Genomic DNA, 20,553 nt, shown 5'->3' with positions numbered 1-20,553 from the left:
ACACACACACACACACACACACGTCACAGTTGCTAAAATTATTTACCAGCTCAAAGTTGGGCAGCACCACATCCTCATCCCCGATGACAAAATTCACCATGCTGCAGATGTGTAAGGAGTGCCCGATGGGCGAGTACGCAGTGAGGAGCAGCAAATGCCTCCTAGAGAGAATGGAGAATGCTGAGGACCAAGGGCTTCTTTTGTTGGAATTCTTGCCTCTGTGTGTTTCTTGATGACAGTTTGTGCTCAAAGTTAAACATTAGTAAGCAATGACTTCTTTAACACAGATGGAATAAAGCCCTTTGAATTTTCACTGTAAAGAGCCATCAGATATCATAGAATCTACATTTCACTGTCAGACGAAATAGTTACACTAAGTGACAGATGTACACACTGTGGTGGTACCTCTCACACACTGCAGTCACATTGGGAAAGACACCTCTCCATGCTTCCTGAACAACAATAATTCACGGTGTAAGACTCTGTAGATTTCATAGTCACTTTCTCACAAATACATACTTTCATGAATGTGGTTTATGTCTCTCCTACCAGGTTGCAGGGTCATTGAGAGCAGGTGATTCGTTTCTCTCAGTTATTGAGCAATTAGAGCATGTTCAAAACACACATGCTGATAGTTGAAGCCCAGTGGAGGAAAACGTGAATATAAGAAGATTCTTTATTAGTTCCCTGACCTTAGTTGTCTCGATGAATGAGCACTCAGAAAGAGAAAGATTTCTTAGAGAATCTCTCCATGCCAGAGTTTTTAAGGCAGATTTAAGAATTATTGAAGTTTTAAAATTCATTATATTTTAAGAAATATTGTATGCTTGCCATAGATTACTTTAGCAGATGATTTTGTTGCTTCTGCTTTTTTTTTTTTTGTACCACAGCCATAGCTTGTCATTGATCACATAGAATTAACATGATTGATCTTGGGAAATCCAGGAAAAATATTTAATTCATCTAAAATATGAGGTAATATTTTGGATTTTATTTACCAAAATCAAAAACACTCTTTGATTATTCCTGTTTTCTTTAAAATGGAAAATGTGATGCGATTAGTCAACTTTATCTTAATGAAAAATAAAACTACAAGTAAAATGAAAAATAAACTGCAGATAAAACTATGGTTTGGCAGGAGAAATGCTCTCTTTCTCAATCTTTTTAATAAAACCATGGTTCTTGCTAAGAAATAGAATGAGATTTACAAGAAAACTAAAAGGATTTTTCAATAAATGAATTTTAGGAAATTCTGGGTTAAATAAATTTAATCCATATGTTTTACTAAAGAAATTACTAGTCTGACAATTATGAATCTTCCAGAAGAGGTTTTTTCGTACAACATTTTTTCAATTTATTTGTTCTCAAGAACCATAATGATAGACTTGTTTGCCGGGGTTCTTGTTCCAGCATCTAGAAGGATTCAGAAATCTGGAGAAGGGCTGTGTGTAACTTAATAAAGAGTCCAGAGACGAAGAATAATTTTGAAAGGCATTTTGGGGGTCAGAGGAGCCTAGCTAAAGAAACTAAGATCTCCTTGTCTCAGGACCCCATGCTTTGTATTAACACAAATTGTCCTGAGGCGAGCAGAGATACACACATCAAAGGGTCAGGTTTCATTTACAGAGTCCATTGTCAGATTGGAAGAATTTGCCTATGGCTGTTCAGGTGTTTGGCCAGTAGGAGGCAATAACATGTAGATTCAGATGCCCTGAGCTGTCTGGCAGCCAAGCAATCATCCCTTTTCAGGTTTGGGGACATGCCCTTGCCACTCCAGATGATTCAGCCCTTGCTGACATGCTGGAATTGGCTCCCGGCACTTGTTCTTTATCAAATCACATTAGGGAGCAATATCTGAGAGTCTTTATTGTTTAATTACTAAATAATTAACAGCTTACAAGACTTTAAAAATTCCTATGCTGAGAAAATTAAAGTCATTCCATACCCAATAGGCAGGCGAACCATAGATGCCTTGGTGTTATAAGTATAAATCTTCAGAATGACGTCACGTGGCTTCACAGATTTCCAAAAAAATGTTTCAACTATAAGTAGTCCAGGCTCTACCTGGGGGCTGTCTTTTGTAAGAGCTAGAAAAAGTGAAAAATATTGAAATTTTATTGTTAGAGTATAGCTGGCCATCATTTCACAACATTAATCATAATAACATCAGGAAATAGAGATGTTCTAATATTTTCATAAAACATTAGAAATTACTCTGGGTAAATATTTATTGGAAATAATATTCAAGTGGAATCCAGATCTTCCTTCCTCATAAGCATCTCCTCAGGTGAGGAAACCAGGGATGGGAACGTGAGGAACAGAGCAGGCAAGGACATTTATTGGAGTGCACCATCACTTTTACTATCTATGGCAGTAATTAGAATATACCTCTAGATGTACTTAAAAAAAAAAAGATGTCAAGATTTTCCTAAGAGGGTGGCAAAGCAAGGTCAAAATAGTCTATTGTTTATCAAAGGTTTAACTTTTGATTCTTAGCTTTGACTGGGTGTATAAATAGCAAATAATTAACATATATTTAATGTTAATATTATGTGTTTGCTCTTAAAATTCATAAAAATACTATTTTTCATCTGTAGCTGAGGGCAAAATACATTTTAAATTTTTAAAAAAAGGATTGAGATAAAATTGATATATAACATTGCACTATTTTAAGGTGAACAGCATAATGATTTGATATATGCTATATCATGAAATGATTATCACAGTAAGTTCAGTTACCATCCATCACCACACATCATTTTTTTTTTGTGATGGGGACTTTTAAGATTTACTGTCTTATTACTTTAAAATACACCATACAGTATTTTTAACTATAGTCACCTCTGGGACTTATCTTTTTACCTTATTTTCAGATAATACTCAAGCTGAGTATATAAGGGTCCCAACATGACCCAAAGCACCTCTATACACATAGAATTTAAATGTTTGAGGACATGGTTTGGCTTAGGAGCTCTTGTTTAGGTAGAACTACTAAGCCTACACCACTAAAGTTTGAAAAGTTTATTAAACAAGTATTTATTGCTCACCTGCTATATTCTTGATACCATTGAAAACATTGGTTATATCTCAGTGCAAAGGCATAGTCTCTGCCCTCGACGTTGGTAGGACTTTCAATATGAAGCACTCAAAAATATGTATTGTACTGTTAATTTTAGTTAGAGATAAATGTTTTAAGAAAACAAGCCAAATAATTAATATTTTGTGCAAATTGTGTGTGTGTGCAAAGGGCTGGTCTTAGTGAGAAGCAAGAACAGTCCATCTCTTAGAAGAGGAGGGAGGCCGACTAAAGTTGAGGAGAGTCCATTATGGGAGGATGAGGCAGACCATTTCTGAATTTTTTTCTATCTCTTCAGTAAAAACATCATCAGTTGAAAATAAGTAAGGATGAGAGTGGGTAGAGAACATCTGAAGGGAGAGATTTGAAGGTCTAAGATAGACATCCAGAAAAACGAGAGTAGGAGAATAAACACACTTGAGAAATGTCATCGGTGCCCCAAGGCCTTTTTGAGATCTGTGGTCCTCGATTTAAAGTGAAGCTAGCTGATATGGTTATTTTTTTTTTTCTTCAGTCACATTCAGCTGCTCTGATGTAACCACAGGATTGGTGCAGAGTTCCACTGTTGAGTTCACCCAATATTGTGATTTCTCCAGGAACGTCAGATGAGAGGGTTGAGGTACATGTGAGAATACAATTATAATGGTGGAGCATGGAAAATATACTGGTAATGAGAGAAATAAAGACATGAGGAGAGTAAAGGAAAGAGAAAAGTGGTAGAGTCAATGGATGGTAGTCCCAGTGAAGTCAAACAATTGTAGGAGTGAGAGTTCCCAAGAGAGTGAACTGGAGAATCAGGGGTGGGAGGATGGGGGGAGGGGGTTTGTAATAGAGCTTGAAATTGAGATGATGGAGATGATGCAGTTATTGGTACAATGAGTTCTAAAGTATAATCATGAAAGTAGGTGGATGAGAAAAAAAGATCTTTAGAATTGTCAAATTAAAGGAAAAACAGTTCATGTTCTTCAATATAGATTTTGAAAGAATTGAAGGACAGGGTGTCTAGGTGTGCCAGGTGGTGAACAGATGACAGCAGGAAGAGGTGTGGGTGGTAAAATTGAGCACAACCCTTGATGTTTGGGGAGCAAGACGATGACAGGAGATATACACACCATCTCCTATAATCGTCTGAAGAGGGTCTGAAGAGGAAATAAGTTCCTTCATACAGGGCCTTAAAATATTATTATTGTATTTCCCCTGGACTGAATGAAAGTGTGCTGGGCTTTAAGTCTGTAATTTCCTCAGAGCTCTCTTACCTCCAGATTCTCCCCAGCGTACCAACACAGAAAAGCAAATGAGTAGTTCAATAGGTTTTAGACTATCCACAAAGAGATAGTAGGACACACGCTCGTCTGAGAACTGCAAGAAATCAGACCAAACATTGAACTTAATATTCACCTATAAGTGCTATATTCCCCACTTCTCATAATAATACAACATGTAACATTTATAGAGAACTTACTGTGTTCCATACACCACAATAAGTTCTTTACAGGTTTCGTGAGATGAAGAAAATCATACGGAGTGAATGTTGGCAGGTTCTATAGTGCCTGTGTGGGATTGGTCCCACATCAGTGTCAAAGCTCATCTCCATGAGTGATGAAAAGGGTGTGCTTGTCCCAGAAATAGAGAGGAGACTGGACCCAGGCTGAGCAATGTTCAGAGAACGGGTCCCTGATAGGCAGAGAGGCCACAGAGTAACTTTGGCAGAGAATGGAAGTGTGTAATGGGGACGTATTAAGGTAGTTTACAGAGTGTAATGTCATATAAACCCTCTCTTCCTTCTTTCTACAAGATCTTCAGAAATATATCCACTACATGCTAAGGCACCAGCCTGCATTTTTGTTTTGGAGATGGAAGAAAGTACTGAGCTAAACCGAAAATTCCCTTAAGGGACAGCCACATAAGACTGACATATGCATGATCTCGATCCATCCTATATGGTACTAATAGCCATAACTATGGATGAGAAAACTGAAACACAGAAAGGGTAAGTAATTTTCCAAAGGTCACAGAGCTTGCAAGTAGCAATACTGAGATTCAAAAGTCAGTCTTTCTGTCTACCTGACCCCAAGACTAGTAATCTTGACTATTGTGCTATTATTACATTTCAGATTCTCAGTGCTTCAACATAACTTTGACATATGGTATATGGTAAATATGTTAAATTAATTTAACTGTAGCTATACTTTAAACACTTTTCATATTATTTTACCACAATATTTAAATAACCAGTTAAAATATGGCAGAAAAATCTCTAGTATTACTGTGAAAATGAAACCTTGCTATTTAATCAAATATGACAAGATTGCTAGGAATGCTTCATAGAGTGTAACAATGGTTCAATGATTGCTTCCCCAGTATTTTGCAATACTTAGCGTTTGACACTTTATTTCCCTTGTTTCTGTTTAGCTATGGCATATTGGGATAGAAACAGTTGCTTCAAATATTCACTATCTAAATGTATGAAGGACCCTGGGTTGGCCAGCCCTGTGTGCATGCCTGAGTGAATTTTCTAAGTAGAGTTCATTTGCTGTCATTTTTAAGGGTCTGAGAATTTTCGGGTGGGATGGCTTTGGAGACCATGTGAAAAGACTGCCCTGGTGCCACACAAGGCAACTTTGAGAGCCCCTGCCTCATCCCAACACTGAGCACCAAGGGAACATCTAAGGAAGGTGCCCCAGGAGAGGCCTCAGGCTCCACGCCCCCAGCTCACTTTGTCATGGTGCTGTGGCCATTAAAATCAGGAATCCTGGCCTCAGGCTACAACCAGGCCTGCCTTAAAGGCCATACTCAATGTCTTTAAGTTTGCGTTCCAAAAATGCTAAGAAAAAGTTATCATTTTCTCACACCATTGATGTTAAAAAAGAAAATCAGGGTAATGAAGAGAATCATATAGAGATATCATCATTTTATTTTACCAAGCTGGGACTTTAAAATTAAAACAATATATATTTACCATCACTTCTTAAAAATAGGATCAGCATAAAGAACAGTTGGCCATTTTTCAAACACATATACCTATAAATATATTAGAATGGTTATGTATATAATAAACACTCATATGCAAACTGCCATTAGTAATTAATAACGGCAGCCATTTATTTTCACTTACTGGCAGGCATTCTTCTAAGTATTTTACATACATTATCGCTTACCCTCCAACTTTATGGTGCAGGTCTGTTATTACTGCCATTTTACAGAGAAAAAAACTAAGGCAAAGAGAAGTTAAGCAACTTGCTCAGAGTCCCTCCCCAAGTGGGACGCAGATTCAAAACCAGACAGTGATGCCCCAGAGCCACTCATCTGCTCCTCCTAAAGGCCCACCTGCGAGAACTGTGCAGGCATCAACACAGTTCTCAGGATGCTTGTGCCACTTACTAGTTTGGTGATCTTGGGCAATTTACTCAACCTTGATCTGCCTTAGTTTCCCAACCTGAAAAATGATCACAATAGTCCTTTCACAGGCTTTGCTATAGGAGCTAATGCAATGAAGAGCCCAGTTTAGGGATGGCAACAGAGTAAGCGCCTATAAATGACTATCATTTTATTTTTACCAATAGTTTGAACGTGGATATATTGCTAAGTTAACTAAACTGTATAGTACTCTCACGGCATACTCTGGGTTCAGTTATTTGCAATTATAAGTTTTGCCTACCCCATCCCCAGTCATTACTACAGATTTGAGTCTTACTTTCAGATCGGGCAGCTGGCTACAGAGCCCCTCCTGAGGAATGCTCAAAAGCTTTTCTCTGCCTGTGTTGTCATCCAGTCCAAGTGCAACAGGAAAAGTCATTGCCAAGACTCCCGACTCCCCCCAATACTGCCTACTTCTCCCGGAGGTGTGGGGCAAGCAACATGCCAATTTCAGAACAATTTAGTTTCCCAGAAGGTGTTTCAGAGTTTTCCAAAAAATTCCCCTCAAGGTGAAATTCGTTCATTCATTCACTCAACAATGTTTTATGGAGTGTAAACCTCATGCCAGGATGGGTATTGCAATAGTACACAAAGGGGCAGCGCTCTTCTCCTAAAGATGCTGATATTAGTTGGGTGAGAAGGTGAAGGGACACCGAGAAGTAGTCAGGCAGTTAGAATGGAGAGAGGTCTGTGTCTTGGTGAGAATAGGTTCTACAGTGTCTGTGGAGTCAGGGAACTTGATCCAGATTTTATGGCCAGGGAAGGAGGTCAGACAGGGTCAAGGACATCCATGCTGTTATGAAGGATTTATAGGCATGAGTTAGATGAAAGCAATATGAATAAAGGAGGATGAACTCCCAGCAGAGGGAAGAACATGGGCAAAAATAACATAAATGCTAGTGAAAAGTGTGCTATGTTTTAGGAACTGCACGTGTTTCAGTAAACAATTGAAATCAAATATAGTGAATTTATTTGTGCTTCTCTTTCATATACTCACAGATCAAAATTTTCTTCATGTGAATTGATATAATAATGAGCCATTACAACATAACCAGATGGATTACACTTGGGGATAAGACAGAGGTTCTCAACCTGTGGGTCGCGACCCCTTTGGGGGTTGAACGACCCTTTCACAAGGGTCGCCTAAGACCATTGGAAAACACATATATAATTACATATTGTTTTGTGATTAATCACTATGCTTTAATTATGTTCAATTTGTAACAATGAAATTGGGGGTCACCACAACATGAGAAACTGTATTAAAGGGTCGCGGCATTAGGAAGGTTGAGAACCGCTGGGATAAGAGGTAGCAGAATTTTGCTTGTTATCTAGATAAGAAATTAGCAGAAAACCCTAATAATTGATTTTAAAATATACTTATGTCACAAATTTAGAAATGTTTGCTAAATTTGAAGGTATTTTTTACCAGCATGATTCTATCAAAGATTTAAGTATAAGAAGGGAAAGAGAAGAAGAGATCATACTATTTACCTTGAATTCTGACTTTTGAAAGTTAAAGCAATATGAACTTGGTTTGTGGAAAATATATAGATTTCTGAAAAACATTATTTATAACAGGTTATTGTCATTATATTCAACGAATTACTATTACAAGTTAAATTTCTTAGATTTAATTATAGGCAGAACAAAGTAAAGACAGATGAAAGTTAAAAAATAATGACACAGAGACAAGAAAAGTGGTTGTCAGGAATAGAGAGGTGGGGAAAATAGGGAGAGGTTGAGAAAATGGTACAAACTTTCAGTTCTAAGATAAAAAAAGTTTGAAGATCTCATATAGCATGGTGACTATAGTGGATAACACTGGCTTGTATAATTGAAATTTACTAAGAGAGTAGAATTTAAGTGTTCTCATTTTAAAAAGGTAAATATGTGAGGCGATGAATATATTAATTAACTCGATGGGGGGGATTTTTCATGATGTATTTGTATATCAATTCAAAAGCATGTACACTTTAAATACCTTAAAACTTTATTTGTCAATTATACCTGAATAAATCTAGGAAAAAATAACTACTGTATTAAATTGCCTGAAAGAGACAAAAGTGGCCTCAGTGAATAAACTGTTTTTATTTTAATTAAATAAGTCTTTGAGGATAAACTAAAACTGGCCTAAAAATTGGCTTGCCTCTTACTGTTCTATGTGGACAATCAGCTCAGCCAGTTATCCTCCTAACAGTTTTTTTTTTAATATTATACCAACACCAGACTAATATTGACTTAACTCTTTTAAATAATAGCTAAAAATTAGTACCTTACATATCCACTATGTTAAATGCACATGAAAAATATACTTACTGAAAGCATGCATAGAAGTCTTCAAAATCTAACCATATTTCTTTAGTAACACTAGTATTCATATCTGTAACTTCGTCCTGTGATTTATCCAGTGTTGTTGTCAGGCTGACCAGATCTCTTTCCAAACTCAATCCGTCAACTGGATGGGATGAGTCATTCAATGCAAGGTCTATCAGTTCATCTGTGCATGGCAGAAGACAACCACAGGTCAAACCCACCTATGTTGTTAAGTATTAAGTTATCAAGACATGGAGAATTATAGAGGGCAGTTCAAAGTCTACTTTTGAGAAAACATTTACTGAGATAACCATTTACATGCAGGCCTCAGATTTGTGGAGGTCCATACAGATACATATTTTCATAACTCAACATAATTTATTAATAACATATGCATAGTAGAGTCTTTAGAAATTTCTAATTCACTTTGTAAATTTGTGCACACATTCATTAGAGATTATAAAGTTATAACAGAAATTAGCTAGCTTATGTACTTACATATTCATATAAGAGGGGATAGCTTGGATAACAGAAGGAGAAATGAAAACTTGAAAGATTTATTAGAATCAATGTATTTCAGTAAGTGACTTAATTGCTCCTACAGTCGGTGATTCCATGATCTTATTTCATGCTCATTTGGTAAATCCACAAAATTCCTATAGATTTCTTGAACCTAAATTTGCTACCTAACACTTTTGGGGATTTGGGGTTTGTCCAAGTCTTCTTTGCTCAAGAACTAATATATTTTAGTGCTTTGATCACATCATGTGTGCATTAAAACACATGATCTTTACTTATGGGACTAATCAGATTGTCTTTTATTTTGACTTTAAGCTTGAATTAAACAAGTGAGATTATCTGATTTTTCCAGCCCAGAGCAGATTAGCCTCATTACATAAGAAGAGACCCTGGAGAGAGGCTTCTGAGAGTCAGGAGGAGAGCTCAAAGCTGTCAAGAGGCAAAGTCGTGAGAAGATTCACTTACCTTTTCCGTGTATAACTTGTGAGTAAACATTGCCCTGTGAATTAAAAAAACACATTGCTTAAGAAACCATCTATAAATATAACAAAACATTATAGTTCTAAAGCATCACAGTTTTTAAAAGTTAATATAGTCTTTTAAACATTAGAATAGATTTCTGAAAATACTAAAGCATACAGTAAAACAGAGAATTTTTTTAACCTTAAAATTCAAGAGGTCAATTTAATTAAATAATTTCTTGAGGATTTAAATTTGACATTAAAATAAGAATATCTGAGGGCATTCCATGATTCAATTTTATAATAAAAGTTAAATTAAAACAATAATATCCCCAAGTAGATATATATCTTAGTATGAGGCACCTGTTATTAACACAGATTGAATATAATGAGGTTATGATAGGCAATTAGTGGACAGATCATAAAAAAAACTGGTTTCAAATTATAGAAATGATTCCTCAAAATTTTAACAGGGAAATTAAGTTGAATTCACATTTACAACTTATTTTCTCTCAAACACAATTAAAATAAGTATGGAAGCTAAAATGGTATAAATTTGTACATACTGATGATGGGTAATGTCAACAATATTTTGGATAATGTGAAGTGGATGGAGGTGATAATATAATAGAGATAACTGAATAACTAAGTGCTAGTGAGAAAGAAGTCCAACGGAGCCTCAGGACACCAGAAATAATTAGCAGGTGTCTGAGAAATAGAGAAAAGAGATATGGGCTGAAAACTCAGAAAGGGGTTGAATATCTATATAAAGAATAGATAAATCTTCATTTCTCTCTAATCCATTTAACATCTATCCTGCTTCTGCCTGAACAAGACCCTGGGAATTGCTACACGTGAAGAATTACATGAGAAACCTTCAGATCTGGGTTCACAGATACCATGGGAAGCAGCAGAGTCTACAATGTAGAGAGGAAGTTCACATACTCAAACTTGATAGTCAGTAATTCTGTGCTGCTTGGCTTCAATAACATTAATGGATAAGTGCATGCCAATCCCTGTGACCCCATTGCCCCCCAGAAGAGAGATTAGAGGACCCTCAACTGGATAAACTGACCAGAGTCCAGGGAAATCTGACATTTGGAACTAATCCCACCTTCAAATGAAGCTCATTCATCCCCAATTATCCTGAATTAAAGCTGCCAGTTGACAAGGTCTATCAATGTCATAAAGTTGCTTCCAATGGGTAGCTCTTTAATGTCATAAATTCCTTAAGTGCATATGTACAATAAAGTGTGTCACAAGACAATTGAGGAAAGAAGGCTATAGTGCCTTCCCCTGTTTCCTATCAAAAATACTCAGCTAATACACAGAAAGAGATGATTTGCTTTCATTGTGTGTTAAAATTTTAGAAAATTGACAAAGGGAGCCATGACATATAAAAGTTTACCACCTCTGGAACTAAAAAAACTTTTGCGCATGTGTACAGGGACATTCAAGAATAGCCCTGGCCCTAACCAGTTTGGCTCAGTGGATAGAGAATCAGCCTGCAGACTGGAAGGTCCCAGGTTCGATTCCAGTCAAGGGCATGTACCTTGGTTGCGGGCTCATCCCCAGTAGGGGGTGTGCAGGAGGCGGCTGATCGATGTTCCTCTCATTGATGTTTCTAACTCTCTATCCCTCTCCCTTCCTCTCTGTTAAATATCAATAAAAAATATATTTTTTTAAAAAAGATTTGCCCTGGTACCACTGCTTGCACAGTAATAAACAGCAAGCAATAGATATGGTCGGTACCACTGTGAAAGTTATACATTAATTGTCTTTGACCAGTGAAATGAGTGAACAGTGACCATGTAGCAAAATAAATGCATCTTATTAATGAGGTTCAGTGAATGAAGGCCCAGGAGAATGAATGCAAGAGTCCATTTAAGCACAATTATGTAACAATTAAACTAAGATACACATGGCTTATAAATGTTCAGATAATTGGAAAATTAGAAGTGTATGGAGTTAATTAATGCCAAACTCTGAATGGCAAATACAACTCAGAAGGGAGACACATAGGGGACTTTTTGTAAGCGATGAATATTCATTTTGCTAATATAGGTGATGGATACATAAGAAGCTTCTTGTAATAGTACTCTTTATTCTGTTCAGATGCATGTTACACATCTTTTTTATGTAGAATATATTTTACAACGGAAGAAACATCTATTATAATTAAGAACTGGGTCAATAGTAAGAGTAACATAGTTACCGGAGATGTAGTTCCTGTCACTTGACTTACATCTGACTGGGTACTGGTTGTGGTCTCGTCATTTTCAGGAAGGGAAGATAAACCAAATGCTGGAGGCATCCCTTTCTTAATAAAAGATTGTACGAAATGACTAATGGAAAGCAAAAACAAACTTGTTATCGTATCTCTTCTTTAAAGTTACTGATCAACAACTGCAGTTTTTATTGCAATATAATTGGCATATAAGATAATATTAGTTTCAGTTATAATTTGAAATTTGTATATATTGTAAAATGATCGCCACAAATCTAGTTAACTTCCATAGCCACACATACTTACAATTTTTTTCTTAAGTTACTACTCTCTTAGTAACTTTCAAATATACACACAGTGTTATTAACTACATTCACCATGTTATACATTTTGCCTCCATGACATTTATTTTATAACTGCAATTTCGTACCTTTTGACCCCCTTCACCCATTTTGCCCACCCACCAATCTAACCAACCTCTGCACTAAGTTCTCTGTACTTATGAATTTATTTTTTGGGTTTTCTTTTCTTTTTGTTGTTGTTGTTTGTTTCTTTGTTTTTAGACTTCATATATAAGTCAGCTCATATGGTATTTGTCTTTCTCTGTGACTTATTTCACTTAGCACAATACCCTCAAGGTCCACCCATGTTGTTGCAAATGGCAAGATTTCCTTATTTATGATTGTTGAATAATGTTTCATTATATATTAACTAACTGAAGTTTGTCAACAACAGAATGTTATGATTTTGTTCATTTCATCATTGTCATTCTTTTACAACCAATCATATTTCTTTCCTGTCAACAACATTAAACTTCTTTCTATAAGACCAAAGAAATATCCTCTATCAGTTAATGCACTTGTGCAAAAATTTTCTGAAACACTATTTATTTTAAAACAACAGCTATCAAGTTTGAATGTCGATGAACAGAACATAGGAATTTGACCACATTTAGAATTGATTTACCTAAGCATCAGAGTTATGTATGAGGGAAATAGAGCTCAGAGTCAGATTTAATTATGAGTGATGAGCACTCAAGCTAATAACTGAAACATCCATAGTAACTACCCAAGTTTATAGTATTTCCTTTCAAGTACCTAATTGCAAATATGACTCCAAATCATCATTGCATAGTGAGAAATTTATAAGCTCAATAAAAAGACATTTGTTTTAGTATATATGTATACATATATGTTTTTAGGTGTGTTCAAAGATAAAATTAAATTCATGTATACAGACTTCCTAAACGTTTTGATTTTTTTTCCTTGCCAATGTTCAATAAAACTTAATCCCCCTGAAGCCACACGTCTCTGATTTCCCTGAAGCTGCCACTAGAGGGCAGCACACGCATATTTATGAGGCTTCCATTCTGACAAACAAGGCCAGTGCCAAGAGTGGGTGAGTCTGGCTTGTTGCTACACAGGGACTGTTCCAATGAATAGCAATAGTGGTAGCAGTCACTTTCAAGGGCTTGGGGGAAAAAGACTTGCTTTTATGTTGCCCTGAGAACTGAGATTCTACAGCAAAGCGGGAGAAGGGACATTACATTCTCATGGGATAAAATGCCATTCACGTTATCTTCGTGTTTGGGTCTGACAGCTAAAGCAAATACGCTAGCAAATTCGTAACAGTTTCAAGTGGTGAACAGATTAGTTGAATTAAATCAAGTGTTAGTCACCTGGACTTGAGTTATAGAAGTTAATATACCTTAATCAGGTCATAAAGCTGAACGGAGGCATAGGAAAATCAAGTAAGAAAGTAGATTGAGGAATTCTGGTTATAAAACAAACCTGTTTGTGGTCCCTGTTGACAGAGAGATTTCAGAAGTCGGAGTGGCATTCTGAACCGTGAGAAAATTTGTCTCGGTGGTTTTCAGCCTTGGTTCTTACAATCTACAAAATATCTGACTAATATGCATTCTTAAGGTCCCCATTCTAATTATATTTAAGCCATTAATCAATTTAAAAAATTTGGTGATGTTTCTCATTGCACCTAAAAATTTAGGGCCAAATTTGGAGGAAGCAAAGTTACTAGAAGCAGACAATATTGAGCATTGATAAAACAATAATCGGAACTGTGAAAGCAAAACTAAAACTACAACTAAACCAACCAAACAAACACATTCCAGAAAAGGCTGGTCGTCTGGGGCCATTGAGTGTTGGGTTAAGTAGTTTCTTGAAAGTCCCTCCGACATAAGAAAAACAGCAGAGCAACAATGCTCAGTATGATTCATTTAGATAAGGAAACCTTAGAGTATGCTCTACTTAGGAAGAAAAGACATTGTATAATATGTTCATAACATAAACAAGTAGTTGACATAACACGAGTTTTTTTATCAAATTAATGACAACAATGATAGAAAAGACATTGTATAATATGTTCATAACATAAACAAATAGTTGACATAACACAAGTTTTTTTTTTTATCAAATTAATGACAACAATGAGGATAGCATTTGTGTCGTTTATATTATACTATTAGTTAGGATTATTTCTGTCCCCAAAATGGCAGGAAGTCTAATTCATTGGTAGAATTAGTAGAAAAAGAAGCCACATTGGCTTTTGTAACTGAAAAGTTTAACAGAAATGGAAAATAATTTATACAATATTCTCTTTACCTGTCTAGAAATCTAATAGGTATATAATTGTTAAATATATAAAGATCTGATACATAGAAAGACAGTGAAAAACTGAGGCATATTACTTTAATAGCTTCACAGGTTAATCCTTTTGGGGGAAGAACTGTATTCATTTAGGAAACATCTTGGCAGAACACACTACTTGCTAGATCAAGGAGTAAGGGAAGGGTGAGGTAAGCAGTGGTTTGAGAACACCATCTGTGAGGAGGCAGCACAAAACCAAAACGGAGGGCTAGCCTGCTCTCTGAACGAGAGCTGAAGAGATGGAGAGGGACCAGCCTGAGGAGAAGATGGACAAGACTATGCAACATGGCGAGATGCTTGGAGACTGTGGAGAACGGTGGCCGATGGGATTTCCCAATAGTAGAATGGCTGAACTATTTAAAAGCTGGAGTATCTAATCCTCTCTTTTAATTAACTGGGTTACTCAAATGGGACCAAAATATAATATTTTCCTCAACCTATCCTTACTTTCCATGTACCATTAAAAAAAGTCTGCTGGATGCACAAATTTTGGGGTATTTTTCTTGTTTGTTTTGCTTTTGTTTGGTTGATTCTAAAGAATAGGAACTAGAGAATAATTAAGGTAAAGTGAATTCTGGATCCGATGGGTAAGGAGCAGAGAGGAGAGAACAGCCATGGCAGGTGAAATGCAAATGAGGGGGCGGGAGAAGCAGGGAATCACATCCAGTTCAAGACACCAAACTGAACATAAATGTATTGCACTCCTCCCACCTACAACCCCACTGGGATCTCAGAAGAAATAAAAGCAAAATCATACAGAACTGGCAAAGTAGAGGTGCCATAATTAGAACAGTAACACATCCCTTAGAGCAGTGGTTCTCAACTTTAGCTGCACATTAGAATCACCTGGGAATCTTTTTAAAATCCTGACTTCTGGGCCTCATCCTCCGGAAATTCTGTTTCTTTGTTATGGGGTGAGGCCACAACATTAGTAACAAAGAAACAGAATTTCCGAAGGATGAGGCCCAGAAATCAGGATTTTAAAAAGATTCATAGGCGATTCTAATGTGCAGCCAAGGTTGAGAACCACTGCCTTAGAGACAGATAAGAACATGTTGATGGCAAAACCCAGCAAAGCAGAGAACCCCAAATCCCATTAGGACAAAGGGGAGGGCATCCGAAGTCTGTGAGGTTACCCTGGAGCCTCTCTGGTGAATTTTAAATTGGAGGCAGCAGAGGCCAGGGGAAGACATGGGCAACGGGGCAGGAAATGATGGAGAGGGCAGGTGAGCTATCTCTCCAATCACCTCCTCAGCAATTGACTGGAACTTTTGGCCTCAGGTAAAGCCTCCATTGCAGCTTTGAAGTGCAGCTCTGAATTAGGTTATCTGAGGGTGATCCAGGGAGAGAAGCCAGGCAGGCCCTCACATACTGTACTTCCAACAGGGAGATGAGGAGCCATGACATTTACAAAGAGAGCCACCTGTATCACAGGCCGGTGGCAAGTTCTTCCACCGCCTGCACAGTCATTGACATCAGGGCTTCTTCATTTGGGGTTCTAATTCTTTCTGCAAAATAGGTTCGTGGAGGGGCAACCATAGCACTTGGGACATACCTTTGTTATGACAATTATACTTTATTACAATTATTTCCTTATCCATACAGCTTCCCCAGGAGTTGGCATCTCTGTGGGGCAAGACAGTGTGCTATCTTTCTCTTTTCAAGTGAAATATAGTGCCTTGTTGTAGTTTTCTATGTTTGCTGGGTTGCTTAGACAATAATTTATTTTCTCACAGTCCTGGAGGTTGTCAGTCTGAGGTCAGAGTGACGACATGGTCAGTTTCTAGTGAGGACACCCTTCCTGGATGGCAGACAGCTACCTTCTAGCTGTGCCCTCCCATAACCATTCCTCAGTGGATGGAGAGAGAGAGAGAGAGAGAGAGAGAGAGAGAGAGAGAACTCTGTCTCCTTATGAGGGCACTAATCTTATGATCTCATTTAACCACACTTACTTCCTTAGAGGCCCTATCTCCAAAAACAGCCACACTAGGGTTAGTGCTTCAGCATCTGAATTTTAGCAGGGCTTAAACATTCAGCCCATAACACTCACACATAAAAAGTGAAAAAGACATGTTTATTAATTAAGTAGATTAGTGAAATCACAAGCTGTACAAGATCCAAGAACTATCCTCTACTATATTTTATACATATATTTCACCTTTTCATTAAATTAATATTTTTCAAAATGCTCCCATTTAGTGTTATTTTTAACCACACAAACCACAAAATACTTTTTCGAGAGCAAGATGCATTTGTGGGAAAGAATGTAACATACTTCATTTCTCCCAAGAAGACATACAAACAGCCAAGAGGTACATGAAAAGATGTTCAACCTCACTGGCAATCAGGTAAATGCTAATTAAAATACAATGAGATACCACCTTACACCAGTTCGAGTGGCCATTATCAGCAAGACAAGCAACAAGTGTTGGAGAGGTTGTAGAGAAAAGGGAACCCTCATTCACTGCTGGTGGGAATGTAGACTGGTACAGCCACTATGGAAAGCAGTCTGGTGATTCCTCAAAAAATTAAAAATATAGCTACCATATGACCCAACAATCCCACTCCTGGGTATATACCCCCAAAACTCAAAATCATTTATATACAAGGATATATGCACCCCTATGTTCATTGCAACATTATTCTTGGTGGCCAAGAGTTGGAAACAGCCAAAGTGCCCTACGATAGAGGACTGGATAAAGAAGATGTGGTATATATACACAATGTAGTACTACATGGCCATAAGAAAGGGTGAAATAGCATCATGTACAACATGGATGGACCTTGAGAACATTATGCAAAGTGAAATAAGTCAAACAGAAAAAGCTAAGAACTATATGATTTAACTCATATGTGGAATATAAAACTGAAACTTATGAACACAAACAGCAGTGTGGTGGTTGCAAGAGGGAGGGGGTGGGGGAAGAAAGGGATCTTAATATGAGGTGACAGGAGATTTGACTTTGGGTGGTGGGCACATGGTCCTACGTACAGATTTTGTAAATTAGTAATCCACACATGAAACCTATATGTTCATGTTGAGTAATGTCACCCCAATAAAAGTAAAAAATAAAATGTGAAATAAATAAATAAAAATAAGTAAATAAATGGCTTTGAAAAAAAAATAAGTAAAATTTATTCTTAAATTTTAAAAAAAAGGAATGTAACATACTTACGTTTCTTTTGGAATTGTAAAGGGAGTCATTCTAAAATTCAAGAATGGACTTGATATTTCAAGAAACTGTTCAGGCTTCTTTTGTTTTATTTCTGAAGAGAAAAAGGCAGTGTGATGTTCTTTTTCTCCATCTTCTAAGATTACATGTAATACTAATTACATTACTATTTACCCATCAAATTTCAATCGAGTTAAATAGGAATGTCCTAGGATACATAAGGTTGTTTTTCTTAAAAAAAAAAGGTAAGAAGCTTATCAGTCATGCCAATATGAGATTTCTTTAGCTTACTCCTCAGTTGCTTTTCAGGTTTGCAGCGTGAAACAATGGAGTCTCAATGGAGAACATTAGCAATGGCTTTTCGAGTTATTACTTGGCATTTGCTATTTCAAGTACAGGAGTGGCTTTCTATAAAAGTCTTTTACTAAAAAAAAAAAAAAAGGTGTTCTCTTGGTTAACCCCTGTGCAATCGCTTAGGACATGAAAAGGAAACGTGGACTAAGTCAGGGAAGTAGTAGTGGAAGAACAGAAATGTAACAAAGTAAAGGTCATGAGCAGCAAAGGAAGCAGTAGGTCGAGAAAGGACATGTGGATATTCCTAGGAATGTAAAGCTAACCTCGAAGGAATTCTCAGTGGACACGGGGCACAGACTATGCACTGGCCTGGTGAACGCTGAAATTAAACATGAAGGAAGGTTATTTTAACAGAAGCTACTAGAACAGCAAAGGGATGCCCATTGGAGAGAAACTGAAGCTTTGACACGTACACATGACTTTTCTGTGCTTGCTCTGGGGTAGCCTCTGAAATGCTCTCTCTCTATTTCCTGTTAGTTTTCACCCTAAACATTAAACCCAATTGAGAGGAGAAAGACAATTATGTGTAAGCCTCGAGGTGGGACACTGTGACTATGGAATCCCACGATTCCTTAACTTTCTTGACCAGCTTACAAAAGCAGTCACTCACATAGAATTACACAACAATCAGTAGTGAAATAGAAAATATCTATATGTTTAATATTTTCCTCTCATTTAGCAATTCCTTGATGATCTGGATGAACAGTGATTTTAAATGTGTCTCTGTGCATTTAACAAAAATATTGTGTTTAAAGATAAAAGAGTTTCTTTCCTTTCCAGTGTCCGATGGCACTTTTTGGCACCAATAGCCCAGTGCAGAAACAAAAGAAATGTAAAGAGATGACTAACAATCAAGCAGGAGGTAGAGAGGCAGATAGGCTTAAATAAAGAACAAATTGACCATTTCTCCTCTCCACCCAAACCAGACATTTCTTTATTCTTTGTTCTTTCTTGGCAAGAATAAAACATTTGTGCTAGAGAAGTCTTTGCTACCAGCTGTACTGTCTGTATGAATGTAGGCAGAAAGCAAATGTGAAGAAAATGACATGGCTAACAGTTGCTATTTATATTTTTAAAATGTGGAAACTATGGTTGGAAGTAAGAGGTGAGGAATAGGTATATACTCCAATACATGTGGCTATTGCAGATTTAGGACCCTGAGTACCACTGAGATGTTTGTATTACACTGTGATCGAGGTGTGCAATGAAGGATCCTGTCACCTGCAATGAAGGATCGGTGATGCTTGAATTGGCACCGTGAGCGACATCAAGCATCACCACCAGTAGAGGTACAAACCATGGTACATGGGATCAAAGGCTTGAAGCATATCGACAAGCTTCACAGGGATGCCTTCTGTAAACTGGCACTTGGTATGTTCATTGTGGCTTTGACTTTCTTGTTCCTTCAGGTGACAGGCCTGTGAACATAGCCCCTAATGTACTAACCTCTGGGACGTGAAGTACTGTGGAGGGTGAATGCACTAGATAATGATGAGGTCTTAGAAAAGACAAAGGGAGAAAACGCAAAAGCAAGAAAATGAACACCAAAAAAAATGACAAAAGCTGTTGTTATTATTAAATGTAACTTAAGTTTGTCTAATAATAACACATAACACATATAACATAGCACTCCAGTTTTTTATCATCCTTCATAAAAAACCACAATTGCTAAAGTCACTATGGAAAGGCTCTGTTCGCTGAAACATTAATTATGAGTTATTCTGGTAGGTCATAATTTTTAAATTATTAGTGCTTTTTTTGTTTTAATTCCATCTCCTTATGTTTGTGCTTCTACTTTAAAATTGACTTTTCAATTACTATTTCATTTCTTCTCTTGCCATCTTCATCTCTCTCTCTCATTCAGTTAATGCGCATGGAAAAAGACTTGTAAAGAAAAATATTGAAGAAGTGAAAAATTTGGCATGGGTTGTGAGGAATTTAGCAATGAGCTGGGAGAATAACAACAGGGTGGGAACGGTTCCCCTGCCCCACTCTCAGCCAGTGTGAATCTATTTCTGAGGACAAATGCCACTACTTAAGTGGCTATATGATAAGGTTAACACAGGAGGGTATCCAGGACAAAAGTTTGATTCCTATAGAAGTTATAAATAGAAACCAGTTATTTCAAAGGTTATGTCCTACAGGGTAACCTAGTGTGATTTCCATATTAGAAATTCACTGTAGTAGTTTAACCTATGCTACCCAAGTTTCTGTATTATTTACTACAAACCACTTTTCTATCACAATAATAATCATAATGGCCTTGATATAGCTGGTCAGTTTACCCATAGACCAAATTGCCCTATCTTTTATGAAGAATTAATCCTTTAAAGATATAAAATTTAAT

General features: G+C 36.9%; 1 protein-coding gene across 1 annotated transcript in view; it reads right to left on the bottom strand.

Annotated features, from left to right (window-relative positions):
* ADGB (androglobin) overlaps nt 1-20,553 on the bottom strand; it is a 123,257-nt gene that overhangs the window by 56,260 nt on the left and 46,444 nt on the right. The window contains exons 12-19 of the mRNA XM_014531369.1: nt 17,856-17,946; nt 12,005-12,134; nt 9,794-9,827; nt 8,813-8,993; nt 7,988-8,051; nt 4,333-4,435; nt 1,946-2,087; nt 47-161 (exon numbers count right to left, since the gene is read on the bottom strand). Coding sequence (XP_014386855.1) covers nt 47-161; nt 1,946-2,087; nt 4,333-4,435; nt 7,988-8,051; nt 8,813-8,993; nt 9,794-9,827; nt 12,005-12,134; nt 17,856-17,946 — 860 coding nt within the window. The remainder of the gene's footprint in view (nt 1-46; nt 162-1,945; nt 2,088-4,332; nt 4,436-7,987; nt 8,052-8,812; nt 8,994-9,793; nt 9,828-12,004; nt 12,135-17,855; nt 17,947-20,553) is intronic.

Source organism: Myotis brandtii, unplaced genomic scaffold, assembly GCF_000412655.1.
Source record: "Myotis brandtii unplaced genomic scaffold, ASM41265v1 scaffold8, whole genome shotgun sequence".
In the NCBI taxonomy this organism is placed as follows: domain Eukaryota; kingdom Metazoa; phylum Chordata; class Mammalia; order Chiroptera; family Vespertilionidae; genus Myotis; species Myotis brandtii.
This window is presented reverse-complemented; position numbering and strand designations above follow the sequence as displayed.